Genomic DNA, 14813 nt, shown 5'->3' with positions numbered 1-14813 from the left:
GTCTCGCTGCTGTGCCACGCAGGCTGGTGGGGCTGACTTGTGTCCTGCTGCCTGGATAGATTGTGCACAGTTCTCTGTGCAGCGGCAGCCCAAAAGCCATCAGCGTGGTGGGATCCCTTTCCAAAGGGACAGTGCATAAGACCGAGAATAGCTTACTGCCGCTGTGTAAATCCACAGCACGCCCACATCTGGAAGACTGCGCGCAGCTGTGGTCACCTCATCTCGAAAAAGATACCTTGTCACTGGAAAAAGTTCAGTAAAGGGCAACAAAAATGAGTCAGGGTTTGGAACGGCTGCCATGTGAGGAGAGATTAATAAGACGGACTTTTCTGCTTAGGGACGACTAAGGGGGGGGATAGGATAGAGGTCTATAAAATGATGACGAATGTGGGGAAAGTGTTTAGTAAAGAAGAGTTATTTACTCCTCAGAACACAAGAACTAGGGGGTCACCCAATGAAATTAATAGGCAGTAGGGTTTAAAACAAACAAAAAGAGGTATTTCTTCATACAATGTGTAGTTAACCTGTGGAACTCCTCGCCAGAGGATGTTGTGAAGGCCAGGAATTTAACAGGATTCAAATAGAGCTAGATACATTCATGGAAGATAGGTCCATCAATGACTGTTATCCAGGATGGGCAGGGATGGTGTCCGTAGCCTCTGTTTGTCAGGGCTAAGAATGGGCATCAGGGGATGGATCACTTGATGATTCCCTGCTCTGTTCATTCCCTCCGGGGCATCTGGCATTGGCCACTGTCGGGAGACAGGACACGGGGCTAGATGGATCTTTGCTCCGACCGATTCTGGCCGTCCTGATGTTCTGATGCCTGTCTGTCCATAGGACGAAGCGCACTATGGGGCTGGGAAGCCTGTATGGGGAAAACGACCTGCTGGATCTGGACGGGGATCCCCAGAAGGAGCGGCAGGTGGCCGAGAAGCAGCTCGCGCACCTGGGCGACATACTGTGAGTGCCAGGCAGCGGGGGCCAGTCCTCGTCCAGCACGTGAGCAAGCCCGAGCCTGGGGCTTGGCCCGACGACTCCAGCCGAAATCGGGAGCGGCCCAGTCAGTGGGGCGCGCCGGGTGGGACCAGGAGCTACGCCTGGCTGGTTTATCCTGGGGCCGATCCCCAAGCTCCCCAGCGCCGTGGCTTTACCGTTGAAGGCCAGGGAGGGTGGGGCAAGCGGAAGGACCTAGCTGTGGGCGTGAGGACAGGAGGTAGGAGCAGGTGCTAGGCGAGGGTCTGGGGGGGCTGTCCTCTCTTAGCAGTGCTGGCTGGAGCAGTATTGACTGCGTGGGGTTAACGGGGCTGGGTCGGCAGGCGTAAACTGCCGTATCCCCATCCCCGTCAAAGGAGATCTGCCCATCGGATCTGGCCCCTGCAGCTGCTTTGCGTCCTGGCCTCGAAGGCCTGGGCCTTAGGCCTTCTCCCGTTCTCGGATCAGGCCGAGTACATGGCGGTGCACGGTGCTGGCCTGGCTTCTCACGCCCCTTCCCTCTTTCCCACTCCAGGTCGAAATACGAAGAGGACAGGAGGTGAGTGCCTGCCTGCTGCCCAGCTGTCGTGCGTTCCCGGGTGTGAGGGTGCCCTGGAGAGGCGGGAGGGGGTGTTCTGGAGAGCTTAGGAAGGGAGAAGACACTCAACCCTAGAACGGGTTCTCCACCCCACACCGAAGCCTCCTGCGTGTCACCCTCCCACCAGCCCCACTCTGTGGAGACATGACCCTACGCCGGCCAGGAGAGTTTGTTGCTTGGCATCTCTCTCTGCCCTGGGTGGGCACCTGCTCGCTGGCAAAGACATTCCAAGTTTCCAGAAGTCCCCGGGCCCAGATCCTACAGTGCCGGATGCAGGGTGGATCTGGGGGAGCTTTGCAGATGTTCATGAAACCCTCTTGAGTTGGGGAAGGGGGAAAGTAGGGCAATACCTCTATCCCCCATGTTAGTGTTGGGGAAACTGAGGCACGGTGAGGGTGCGCTGCGGTGACTAGGAGACGGGAAGGCCATTCGCTGCCCGCCGGATCTCTCACCCAGAGCTACGGCAGGAGACGCTGGCGCGGGGCCCCGGCTTTCTCCAACTGCTTATGGCGCATAGAGAACCCTCCACAGTCCAGCTGATCTGCGCCTGCTTGTTTTGTGGCAAAGAGCCTTTTTCCTCTGCTGATGAATCTTGGCGGAGACTCGGGAGCTGAGCAGCAAAATGCTGAGTGTCATGGGAGACCATTGCGGCACCCTTTAGGCTGCCACTGGTGCAGGCTGTGACTCTGGGCAAGTGACTGCACTGCCCCGTGCCTCAGTTTCCCCAGTGATAAAATGAGGATGGTGCAGGCCGGGACTGTTGGGAGGCTCCATGTTCGGAAAGCACCTGAAACCGCTCAGGGCCTGTCCCTGCAACTTCGACTGCCCCCGGCTCGTCCTGCCGACTGCAGCGGCTTCTCTGAATGCGGATTGCCCCAGCGAGCCAGGGTTGCACTTAGATCTGTCCACCAAGCACCGGGCTCCCATTCAGCACTGCGGGCGCTCGCCTGGCATTCAGCTAGCACTGGACAAAGGGAGTCCCAGGGCTTCCCGTACCTCCCTGGGGCGCTGGATGTGGCTACTCCCAGCTTTGAGCCTCTCGCTGGCTCTTTTCCAGCCTCTCACCCCTGCGGTAGCCAAGCGAGGCCAGAATCCCCCGGCACGCCGGTGTCAGTGTTGCACCTGGAAGGATGCCTCCGCGATGATCCTCAGCGTGTCTGGGTTTTCCTGTCTTCCAGCTCCCCCATGGCCTTTGCCCTCAGCACGTACATGAGCCACACGGGAATCCGGATGCGGGAGGCCCGGCCGACCAGCACCAGTGAAAAGTCCCAGGCCTTTCCGGACAAGGACAAATGGCTGCCCTTCTTCCCCAAGGCCAAGAAGGTGGGTGCGGCGTCGGCCATGTTGCTTTGTCTGACTGGATTCTTCCTTGCCCATCGACTCCTCCTGCAGTTCTCTTCTCCCCGGCCTCTCCGAGCCCCAGCTGCCCTGGCGGGAACGGGCGTGAGCACCTAATTCCCCTCCCTGGCCAGAGGCCTCCTGTTCGTTGAGCTCAGAGCTACCCTCCTGCCACAGCCTATGGGTGAGAGGCCTTGTCGCTCGCACTTGGGCCTGAAACGTGGCCTCTTTTGCGTTGGCGCCCATGAACATGACTGCACCGGAGCTGCAGGGTGGGGGAGAAACAGGCCCCTGGTGTCTTCCGGCCTCCTCTTCCCTGCCTTCTGCCGCCTCTGCTGCTACCCAGAATAGCCTCCCAGGATTTCTTCCCCTCCGTTGCTTTCCCCTGTCTCTCTCCCTCCCGCCGTTTGCTCCCTGAGCCTGGTTTTCCCCCCTGGAGGGGCGGTGTGGGCCCCAGGCCCTGTGTTGCGCGGATGCCAAACATCGCGCCCGCTAACGCGCCTCAGGCAGGCTAAATGTGCAGGGCAGCCGTGACTCCCTCCGAGCGGAGGGTGAAGGCAAGACGGAGCGATGCATCGCTGGCCAGCGTAGGCACGCAGGGATGCGCGCTTATTGGGATCAGCACAGTTCGGTGTCACTTGTGTTCAACCGGGATCAACCAGCTGGCTTGTTTGCCTCCGGCTGCCCCCTCCTGGCTGGAATCGGAACTGCTCCACTGTGCCGTAGGCCCTAGAGCAGCGTTTCTGTGTGTGCTGCAAGGCAGTTGGAGGTGTGCCGCGGAGAGAACAGAATTCAAAATGGCTGCCCTTAAAGGGACAAACCTCCTTTTTTTTTTCCTCAACAAAAAAATCCTTGGTGTTCCCCATCAACAAAAAAAAAATTATTTGGTGTTCCTCAGTTTACTGTCCTAGAGGGTAAAAACACAGGCTACATCTACACTACGAGTTTTCTTGGCAAAAAAATATGCAAATGAGGGACTAGTTTGCATGAGTTGATCTCATTTGCATATTTTCTGCCAATCCGTTTTTGCGTAAAAACAAGCAGTGTGGACGTTTTCTTTTTGTGCAAAAACCCCTTTTTCCGCAAAATCCTTGTGCCCCCAAAAAGGAGGTATACCGGCCTTGCGGGAAAAGGGGGTTTTGTGCAAAAAGAAAACGTCCACGCGGCTTGTTTTTGCGCAAAAACGGATCAGCAGAAAATATGCAAATGAGATCGTGACTCATGCAAATGAGTCCCTCATTCGCATATATTTTTCGCCCAGAAAACTCGTAGTGTAGACGTAGCCATAATGGAGATTCTCCTTTAGCTCCAGTGATAGAGCTTTCAGCTCAGGGGGGTGAGAGTTCTGTCCAGACTGCTCCTGGGAAGTTTGGGGTCGTTGCAGGGTGCAGCATCCTGGTAAACACGTAGCGGAAAGGGACCCCACCCTTGAGTGTAATCTACCCCCGTTGCACAGAGGTGGGGGAAACTGCAGCACAAAGGGGCTTGTTCAGGGTCCCGTGGCACGTCCGTGGGGGATTAGAACCCCGTCACCCCACCCTGACCACTACCCCCAGGCCCATCCGGCCTCCGTTTCCTTTCTTGCAAATCAAACGCAGGAGCTACGGCTGCTTTAGCTCGCATTGCCCTGGAGGTGAAGCTGCCTCCTGGCAAAGACGCTCCTTTCGACACTCGCCTTGTGTGTCTCAGCAGAGCAGCAGCGCGAAGAAGGACAAAGACGCGATGGAGGACAAGAAGCGCAATCCCATCCTGAAGTACATCGGGAAGCCCAAAAGCTCCTCCCAGAGTAGTGAGTATCGCCTTGTGCCGGGGGCACTGTGGGTGGTGAGCGCCACAGGAGATGCCCGATGGGAAGCTGTGCTCTTTGGGACTCCTGGGTGACGGGCCAGAGCCGGTCCCCAGTCCCAGTGGCAGCCAGTTTATAGAGAACCGACCTTTGGGGAAGTCCTTGTTCATGCCGGGATGTTAGCCGGGGGTGTAGCTCCCTGAGTGCCAGCATCTGGCCTAGACGTGACATGCGCCTGCACAACTCACGCTGCGGAGCAACGAGGCTGCCCATTGCTTGTGTCAATCTCCTTTCTACTTGGGGTTTGCATCCGTGACTAAAATCTCCAGGTAGGAGATGCCTGAGGAGTCTCTCCTGCCAAGACTCTCTGTGAACGCGCTCTCCTTTTTACCCTTGGGCCTGATGGAAGCTTAAAAGGTCAGGGCAGCCCATCTGTCGATGTGGTGACACTAGCATCCAAGTACTTTTACAGGCATGGCTTATTTTACTTGGAGAGCCAGCACAAGCCCAGATCCTACGGTGCTGGATGCCGGGTGGACCTTGGGGGTGCCTTGCAAACATTCATGAAACCCTCCTGGGTTGGGGCAGGGGAACGTAGGGCAATGCCACTCTTCCCCCGTTTTATCGTTGGGGAAACTGAGGCACAGCTCTTGCCAGTACACTTGAACCTCTTTAATCCGGCACTTGAACCTCTTTAATCCGGAAACCAGGATATGCCGGATTAAAGATGTTGCTGGGCCAGGGAGAATGCTTCAGGAGATGGGTGTGATGAAGATGGGGTGCTTCGTTGGTATCCCGCTCCCGGGGGCACATGTGGCTCCGTGCCCCCTGCCGCTTCCAGGCACCGCCCCCCGCCCGTGGGAGGGGTGGGGAAAAGCCTCAGGGGAAGTGGCTTTGCGCTGCCGTTCCCCTCCATACCATGGGTGTTCTTGGATTAGGGACACCCAGAGTCTGGAGATTCAAGTGTAGGCTCTGTCTACACTGGGAAGGTTTGGCAACAGAAGTGCTGTCGACATGTAAAAGTCACCAAAAGTGAAAACCGGTCAAACCAGTTGTCGACGTTTCATGCTAGCATCCTGCTGACAGACAGAGCAAAGCATTGTGGGGAAGCATCCCACAGTGCAGTGTGGTGGGAAGGCAGAACTGATCCCTGCACTTCTTGGGATCCCTCGTAGCTCGGTGAACTCTCCGTGCTGAGGAATAGCAAAGCAGCACAGCCATCTCTCTAGCCCTCCTGCCACGGTGTTCCTAGCAGAGCAGAACAAGAGCATTCCAATGATTTGTTCCTTGTTCCTTAAATGGAGCAGCTGACTCAGCTGTCAGGCACTTCCTGGAGTTTTGAAAGGGGAGGGGCACATGCCTGCAGGGCAGCAGAGATCACAAAACACTGAGCACAGAACATCAGGACGGGCATTGTGGGATACTGGCCGGTTCTGTTAACAAAACAAACGGCAGAGTCCTCACTGGCTCTTTGTTGACAGTAAAGGGAGGGGAAAGACAAAAGTCTTTTGCAGGGCTGGAACTTTTTTGACACCAAAAGTCACATTGTAGTGTAAAACTCTCACTTTTTTGTCGCCAAGGCCGTGGAAGCTGTGTCGGCACTAGGAGAACGTGTCTGTGTAGCTGTAGCAGCAAAGCTTCGAAGCAAGGACGAGGCCGAAGTGTTTAGCTACCATGGAGTTATTTAATACTGCAGGGTGTGGAGTTTTTCAACAATAGCTATTCCTGAGTTAGATGTAATTAAATAGCTCCTTAAAGAGACAGCCCCCAACTCTCTCTGATTACAGCGCACGCACACACATGCGCACACACACACACACACACACACACGGGCTATGCTGCAGTTCCCACTCAGCAAAGCAGACACTACACAAATTGCACACTCACTCATACACAGCTTGCTGAAAATTCCTTGCTTGAAAGCACTAAGCATCCGCAGATGGCTTTTTCTAAAGGGAGCAACTCCCGTTGTGGGCTTCCAAGGGGAGAAGTCACCTAGTCCTGAGTGCATTTGAAAATCCCACCTTACGTGGTTCAGTTTTGACCAGCAGTTAAATTGTGCGGGGGGGGAGGGGGGAAGAGAGCACAGAACGCCAGTGGGATTTGTGGGGGGGCCACGGCTGCTCCTGCAAAAAAAGAGGCCGCTCTGAGAGCTTCTTAAAAAGTCTTCCCAATGTTGCACGTGGAATTCTACGTGTGCGTTTTACAAGCAGTGTGCACACACTGTGTCTACACAGTCGGAGCCTCCTGGCACGGGTGGGAGGGAGCGGTGTGTGTTTCAAACATGGCACACAGCTGCGGCGCAGTCCATACGCTGCGTTCCCCCCGGGGAGCGCAGGAGGCGTGTTTGCATGTCTCTTCATTGCCTTCACCTTCCATTTCCTCCTTTAAGTTCTCATGGTGTGGCTCACGCCCTCTTCCGACCCCCTTCCCGGTTGCACTGCAGGGTTGATTTGACATCTCATTGTTTTTTCCTTTCAGCATTTCATGTCCCTTTGTCCCCCGTGGAAGGTAAAAGGCCTTTTCTTTTCTTTTGCGTTCAGCTTGGTTTGTTGGTTTTTGTAAAGCGGGGCTCACCCTGATGGTATTCCACCTCATTGCATTGCAACATCGCTGGCACCTAGTTGGGGCGGTGTTGCTTAGCGGGTGGGGACTTGCAATTCCAGCTATGAAACTGGCACGGTGAGGCACCTAGGGCGAGTCACTTTCCCTGGAAGTGCCTCAGTTTCCCCATCCGGAAGACGGGGTGTAAACATACTGACCTGCTTTCTAAAGTTGTTGGAGCTGTCCTGAGGGAGAGGGCAGGTGAGGGGGTGGTTGGTAGGCTGGCCTGGGCAGTGACAACATAACCAGAATATTTGTCTCCCGAGCCTGCACCATATGGAGGGTGTGTGTGTGTGAGGGGTCTTTCCCTTGACTGCCCTGGGAGCTGGTTTCTTCATATGTCAGAGTCCTGCCGTACAGCCCGACGCCTTTGTTTCCTTTGCTGCTGGGGAGTTGGTTTCCCTGTGCCTTCTAACCTATTCCACGTTCTGCCCTCTTCTCCTTTCTCCGCTTGTCCGTTCAGGAACTTAATGGACAGCAGTAGCTTTTTAATAATCTGGCGGGCGTGTCTCCCTAGTCGGCCTGTCCCGTCAGTGGCCGTGCTGCTTCAAGTGCCCCGGACTAACACTAGGGGGTGCTATGCTGCAGGGAGTGGGGTAGCTGATCCAGTAGGGGGCACAGGCCCCGGGGCCAGCGGCACGTGACACAGAAGCCTTTTGTGAGGGACATTTGTGTCACACAACGCCGGGGCCGAATTCCAGTGGGGCCCGGGAGCTCTTAAAATCTCCCTGCCGTTTCACGTCGATAGGCTGCTCTCCTTCGCTTCCTGGGAAAAACGGCGAGAGACACTCAGGCTGAAATTCTCCCTGGGTGAGAGCCCTGGGTGAGAACAGGCTGCTGCGTAGGGGTCAGTTTCACCTTAGGGCCGCCAGTCCCAGTCCTCCGCAGCCCATTTAAGCCAGTTTTCAGCTGCCCTTGCAGTGGGTGTACCTCTGCTTCAAGGCCCCTTTTCACGGCCATGCAAAGGGGCCAGGCGCAGGGAGGAATCAGGCTTATGCTTATATAGCAGGACAGGGCCTTTCGGAGCGGAAGGCAGCTGCCTAGAGCAGTGTTTCTTAAACTTTTTAAGACCGAGGAACAACAAACAATATTTTTTTTATGAGGAACACCAAGGATTTTTTGTTGAGCAAAAAAAAAAGGGGGGGGGGGTCAGGGGAAAGTTATTAACCAAAAAAAAAAAAAAAAAAAAAAAAAGGTTGCCTGCCCCTTTAAGGGCGGCCATTTTGAACACTGTTCTTTTCCGTGGCACACCTCCAACTGCCTTGCAGCACACCGGTGTCCCATGGAACACAGTTTAAGAAACACTGGTCTAGAGGGTACCCGATGCCCTAGGGCATGAGCACTGTCTGACTCCCACCCGCATCCCTAGAGGGAGGCAGCAAATTGGCACAGGAAAGAAGTTCTCTCTCTCTCTGTTGGCTGCCAAGGCTGCTCGTGTTTGCAGGTCGTAGGGCCTGAGTCGGGCGAATCTGTGAAGCCGGGAGGGAGAGGGGCAGAGTGTGCAATGGGTAACGTCAGGAGTGATGGGGAGAGAAGTGGGTGCCTGTGGCACTCGAGGCTGAAGGAGGAACCCATCCCACGGTCCCCTCCGCCCTGACGCATGTCGTGCCCACCTCCCACTCGACCGTACTCTGTTCTCCTTTGCAAGCCGCCGGCAGTGTGAGGATCCCCTGGCCCGTGAGAGAGGCCCCGATGCGAGAGGCTGGGGGGATGCGCTTTATGTCAGAGGGGAACAAGCTGAAGCTAAACTGAAATAAGAGCGTCCACACAGGGGTTTGCACCGGGTGCTCAAAACCGGTGCAGGATTCCTGTCGAGATGAGGCCTCAGCCGGTCACTTTTCCCCTGCTGTGCGATGTACTCCACAGCCTGCCGCTGCGCAGGCTGGTTCTCTAGGGGTCCCCAGACAAACCTCAGGAGGAGGATGCATTTTTGGCCCCTCCCCCCAAAATGAGGGGGTGTCAGACGCCCCATAAGCGGTCACTGGTGTGGCGCCAGGCCTGGGTGTGTTGCAGGTTTGCAGCCACAACCCGCTGATTTCGGATCCCGCTGCCGGCGCCTCCTGCAGGCTGTTTTTCATACACAGTCTGCACAGAGGCATGGGGGGGGCAGAGGCTTCCGGTAGGGTGTTGCCCTGCCTCCCAAAACCCCCGACGGGCCTCCCCCCATCACAGCGATCTCCAAACCCTGGCAGAGCTGCCAGAGCCGGGGGGGTAGACATGCTGGGCCCGGACTCAGCACAGCGGGGAGGCAGTGAGCCCCAGGAGGGCCGCGGGCTGAGGGTCTCCGTCCCTGTGCCTCATGTCTGTCCCTCTGTCCTCCTGCCCCTGTCCCGCCAGTCAAACCCGGCAACGTGAGGAACATCATCCAGCACTTTGAAAACAACCAGCATTGCGAGTCCCAGGAGCCTGGCAGCCAGCGCCTCTCCACCGGCAGCTTCCCCGAAGAGCTGCTGGACTCGGACAGGTAGGGCTGCCGGGGGCTGGGGCCTGGCTCCCTGCTGGGCCCGGGGCGGTCGCGGAACGTGGCGGGGTTCTTGCTCGCTTCCGCCCACGGGCACGTGGCCTCGGCTCTCCCCAACCCCGCTCCCCCCGGGCAGTTCCAGGTGCGAGGTGAAGCTGGGCCGCTCGGAGAGCCTGAAAGGGCGGGAGGAGATGAAGAAATCGCGCAAGGCGGAGAACGTGCCGCGCTCCCGCAGCGACGTGGACATGGACGCCGCCGCAGAGGCCACGCGGCTCCACCAGTCGGCGTCGTCTTCGGCTTCCAGCCTGTCCACGAGGTCAGAGCCAAATCCCTGATTCCCCCAGGCAGGGAGACGGGGCCTCTTGTCTGTGTGGGCCAGGCTTTTCCAGAGGCAGGTCAGCACCCGATTTCCGTGGGATTGGACAGCGGAGCTCCCAACGGAGAGGGAAGCTGCTCGGGTTTAACACAACAGCAGGGCGTTTTGTTGGAGCCTGAAAGGGGGTGGATGAGCGGGTGTGCCAGCCGGGCTGGCATCATGGCTTTCTACGGTGAGGGGGAGCCCCAAAATGGCCAGAGAAGATTTAGGAGCCAAAATCCCATTTTCAAAAGAGGTTGAACCCCCCCAGCAGTGTCCGCTGAGACCCCCCCACCGCAAACCCTTCTGCAAGTGTTCCCTGCTTGATAGAGGCCAGGCTGCACCCCCGTGATGTACACGTAAAGGCCCTGATCCTAGAGAAGTTTGCTCCCAAGACTGACTTTCTGGCAGAGCCTGGGCCCCCCCCGCCCAGCTTGGAAATCCCAGCCTGCCGCTGTCGGCAGTCCCGAGGCCTGGTGCCCGGTGGCAGCTGCCGTGTAATAAATGCCGAGCCTGGAGCGGCGATGCAGCAGGGCGGGAGGGCAAAGGATCCCATGGCTTGGGGACTGAGCGCCGTTTCTGATTGCCTCCCCAGGTCGCTGGAAAACCCCACTCCGCCCTACACGCCCAAGATGGGCCGCAGGTCAGTGACCCCGAGCGCCGCATGCTCACAGGCAGAGCTGGGGGGAGGGGAGGCGGCCTTGCTGCCTGGAAGAGGGAATCGCCTGAACAGTGCCCCGGTGGTCCCACGTGTCGAAATTCCAAAGGGAACAGGCCGAGGGGGCTGGAGGACAGTCCGTGGGCCCCCCCTTCACCCAGTGGCTGGTGCACACAAGGGATTAATGCAGTGAGGGGCAACTGAGGCGAGTGAGTGGCCCCTGCTTCATCTCAGGGGGCCGTAACCAAGATGGCCTCCCGGGACAGGGCGGTTTTGCTCACTGCGCTGGCCTACGTGGAATTTGTGGGAGGTGCCAATGGAACCACAGCCGTGCTGTGATTGGCCGCAGAGGGAGCGCCCGCCTCTCCCCGTCAGCGCTGGCTGCAATCCGCCTGCACCTCACCTCACGGGCCGTGGCTTTAGGGCGTGTCACCTGGACGGGAACCCGGGCAACCGTCAACAGAACATCTCGTGGGCCACACCCAGGAACCCGATGGGTCACGTGTGGCTCGCAGGTTGCCCACCACTGGGATAAGGAACCTGCTCTCTGCCAGCTGGGGTGCCTAGCTCTTCAGCTTGCTCATAACGGGCTGGATAGCCGTCCTCAGAGAATAGTTATCCGTGGTTCACGGTCAAGATGGAAGGGCATAACGCAAGAACGGCCACACTGGGTCAGACCAGAGGTCCACCTAGCCCCGTATCCTGTCTGCTGACAGTGGCCAAGAGAGAGTGAACAGAAATGGGTAATCATGAAGTGATTCCCTCTCCTGTCACCCATTTTCAGCCCCTGACAGAGGCCACTGACACCTTTCCTACCCATTTTGGCTAATAAGTATTGATGGACCTAACCTCCATGAATTTAACAGGGTTCAAGAAAGAACTACCGTATTTTCCGGCGTATAGGGCGACTGGGCGTATAAGACGACCCCCTAATTTTTTAATTAAAAGATTGGGTTTCATCTTATACCCCAGCGCCCCTCCGCCTCCTTTGCTCCCGGTGTCCCTGGTCTGCTGGAGACGGTCCCCAGCAGACCAGAGGCACCGGGAGCAAAGCCGCAGCAGCTTTGCAAAGCCTCGGGGGAAGCCCGCGGCGGGGCATCCCGGGCGCGCCTGGGATGTATACCCGGCGTACAAGATGACCCCCGATTTTTGAGGGATGTTTTTTCACATCTAAAGTCGTCTTGTACGCCGGAATATACGGTAGATAAAGTCCTGCTCTTCGTAACCTAACAAGGGGGTTCTGCAGGGGTCGTTTTGGTACAGGTTCTGTTCAATATCTTCATCAACTCTTTAGATATTGGCATAGAGAGGATGCTTATAAAGTTTGCAGATGTTACCAAGCTGGGAGGGGTTGCAAGTGCTTTGGAGGAGAGGGTCATCATTCAGAATGATCGGGACAAACTAGAGAAATAGTCTGAGGGAAATCGGATGAAGTTTAATAAGGACAAATGCAAAGTGCTCCACTGAGGGAGGAACAATCCATTTCACACACACAGACTGGGAAGCGGCTGTCTAGGAAGGAGTACGGCAGAAAGGGATCTAAGGCTCATAGTGGAACACTAGCTAAATATGAGTCAACAGTGAGATACTGGTGGAAAAAAAGCAAACATGATTCTGGGATGCATGAACAGTTCTGGGCCCCCCACTATAGAAAGGATGTGGATGCACTGGAGAGGGTCCAGCAGCGGGTGACCAAAATGATTTGGGGGCTGGAGCGCATGACCTATGAGGAGAGACTGAGGGATTTGAGTTTGTTTAGTCTGCAGAAGCGAAGAGTGAGGGGGGATTTGAGAGCAGCCTTCAACTTCCTGAAGGGAGGTTCCAAAGAGGATGGAGAGAGGCTGTTCTCAGTAGTGACAGATGGCAGAACAAGGAGCAATGGTCTCAAGTTGTGGTGGGAGAGGTCCAGGTTGGATATTAGGAAAAGCTATTTCCCTAGGAGGGTGGTGAAGCACTGAGATGGGTTCCCCAGGGAGGGGGTGGAATCTCCATCCCTAAAGATGTTTAAGTCTCGGCTTGACAAAGCCCTGGCTGGGTTGATTTAGTTGGGATTGGTCCTGCCTTGGGCAGGGGGCTGGACTTGTCGACCTCCTGAGGTCTCTTCCAGTTCTATGATTCTATGAGTGTTGTGAGCAAGACACGAGGAGTCGTTCTTCCGCTCTACTCTGCTGAGTAGGCCTCAACTGGAGTATTGTGTCCCGTTCTGGGCACCACATTTCAAGAAAGATGTGGAGAAATTGGAGAAGGTCCAGAGAAGAGCAACAAAAATAATGAAAGGTCTAGAAGACATGACCTATGAGGGAAGACTGAAAGACCTGGGCTTGTTAAGTTTAGAAAGAAGAAAACTGACAAGGGGACATGAGAGCAGTTTTCAAGTATCTAAAAGGGTGTCATGAGGAAGAGGGAGAAAAATTGTACTCCTTGGCCTCCAATGACAGGACAAGAAGCAATGGGCTTAAATTACACCCCGGGGAGGTTTAGGTTGGACCTTAGGAAAAAATTCCCAACTGTCCGGGTGGTTAAACACTGGAATAAATTGCCCAGGGAGGTTGTGGAATCTCCATCACTAGATAGTTAAGAGCAGGTTAGACAAACACCTGTCAGGGGTGATCTAGACGGTGCTTGGTCCTGCCGTGAGAGCAGGGGGCTGGACTTGATGACCTCTCGAGGTCCCTTCCAGTCCTAGGATGCTATGTTTAGAGGTTTGTGCTCTTTGGGGGAACAGCCCCAGCCTCGTGGCAGCTGGGTTGGGCGTGGGGGTGGGGGCACCACATGGGGTTCATGCGACTGCTGGGCCCAGTGCACAGCTCCAGGGAACATCCAACATCTCCCCCCTCCCCAGGAGCATCGAGTCACCTAATCTGGGCTTCAGCGCTGACTCGTTCCTCCCCCACGTGCTGGAGGATGAGCTGGGCCAGCTGTCGGACCTGGAGCTGGAGCCGGACGCTCAGAACTGGCAGCACACCGTCGGGCGGGAGGTCACGGCTCACCTGACGCAGAGGGAGATAGAACGCCAGGAGGTGATCAATGGTGAGGCCCCCTGTGGATGTGCCGTGGAGGGCGCTGGGGGATTGCAGCCCCTGGGCAGCGCTGGGGGAGGCGGAGCGTGGGCGGGAGAGCTGGCCTGCCTCTGACCCTCCCCCTCCTCCCGCCCGGGCCCAGAGCTCTTCGCCACCGAGGCCTCTCACCTGCGGATTCTCCGAGTCTTGGACGGCCTCTTCTACCAGCGGATGAAGAGGGAGGGCCTGCTGTCACGGGAGGAGCTGGGGCTGCTCTTCCCCAACCTCCCGGACCTCATCGACATCCACAGTAAGATGCTGAATTCCTGACCTCTCCTTGGGCCCATGGGCTAGAAATCCCCCGGCCTGGCTCTTTAGGGCTAGCTGCCGCGCCGTGGAGTTTGCACAGAGAAGAGGGCGTCTCAGAGGACCCCGGGGGAAGGGGGGGAGGGCCCTGTCTGCGGGGCTGTACCGCTTTGATCTCGGTCTGGTAGCCGATGAGCTGCAGGCGGTCTGGCGAGCTGCTCCGGTGTCTCTTCTCGCGACTCTAGGGTGCATCCACACGGCATGCGGGAGCCCAGGTCTGCAGCCTTGGGCTCGCAGGGCTGAAAATAGCCATGGAGCCGCTGCAGCCCCAGCCCAGTCACAGACAGCCACACGGCTGCTTTTAGCACTGGCGCATGGGAAGCAACTGTCTAGGAAGGAGTCCGGCAGAAAGGGATCTAGGGGTTACAGTGGACCACAAGCGGAATACGAGTCAGCAGTGTGATGCTGCTGCAAAAAAAGCAAACAGGATTCTGGGAGGCGTTAACAGGAGTGTTGTGAGCAAGACACGAGGAGTCATTCTTCCGCTCTACTCTGCGCTGGTCAGGCCTCATTTGGAGTCTTGTGTCCAGTTCTGGGCACCGCACTTCAAGAAAGATGAGGAGAAATTGGAGAAGGTCCAGAGAAGAGCAACAAGAATGATGAAAGGTCTAGAGGGAGCTATGAGGGAAGGCTGAAAGAATTGGGTTTGTTTAGTTTGGAAAAGAGAAGATTT

The 14813-nt window shown here is 56.6% G+C and overlaps 1 protein-coding gene across 7 annotated transcripts in view; it reads left to right on the top strand.

Moving 5' to 3' along the window:
* The window catches only part of ARHGEF11 (Rho guanine nucleotide exchange factor 11), a 106509-nt gene that overhangs the window by 80673 nt on the left and 11023 nt on the right, over positions 1 to 14813 (top strand). For 3 of the 7 annotated variants that reach the window (XM_075907975.1, XM_075907976.1, XM_075907970.1), the window contains exons 17-26: positions 841 to 963; positions 1511 to 1534; positions 2752 to 2896; positions 4601 to 4700; positions 7179 to 7208; positions 9639 to 9765; positions 9899 to 10078; positions 10713 to 10760; positions 13618 to 13805; positions 13938 to 14084. In XM_075907975.1, coding sequence (XP_075764090.1) covers positions 841 to 963; positions 1511 to 1534; positions 2752 to 2896; positions 4601 to 4700; positions 7179 to 7208; positions 9639 to 9765; positions 9899 to 10078; positions 10713 to 10760; positions 13618 to 13805; positions 13938 to 14084 — 1112 coding nt within the window. The remainder of the gene's footprint in view (positions 1 to 840; positions 964 to 1510; positions 1535 to 2751; positions 2897 to 4600; positions 4701 to 7178; positions 7209 to 9638; positions 9766 to 9898; positions 10079 to 10712; positions 10761 to 13617; positions 13806 to 13937; positions 14085 to 14813) is intronic. The other 4 variants (XM_075907971.1, XM_075907972.1, XM_075907974.1 and 1 more) reach the window with 4 other exon arrangements.

Source organism: Pelodiscus sinensis, chromosome 24 (genome assembly GCF_049634645.1).
Source record: "Pelodiscus sinensis isolate JC-2024 chromosome 24, ASM4963464v1, whole genome shotgun sequence".
Classification (NCBI taxonomy): Eukaryota; Metazoa; Chordata; order Testudines; family Trionychidae; genus Pelodiscus; species Pelodiscus sinensis.
The sequence above is the reverse complement of the archived record's forward strand: the minus strand, read 5'-3'. Positions and strand labels throughout refer to the sequence as shown.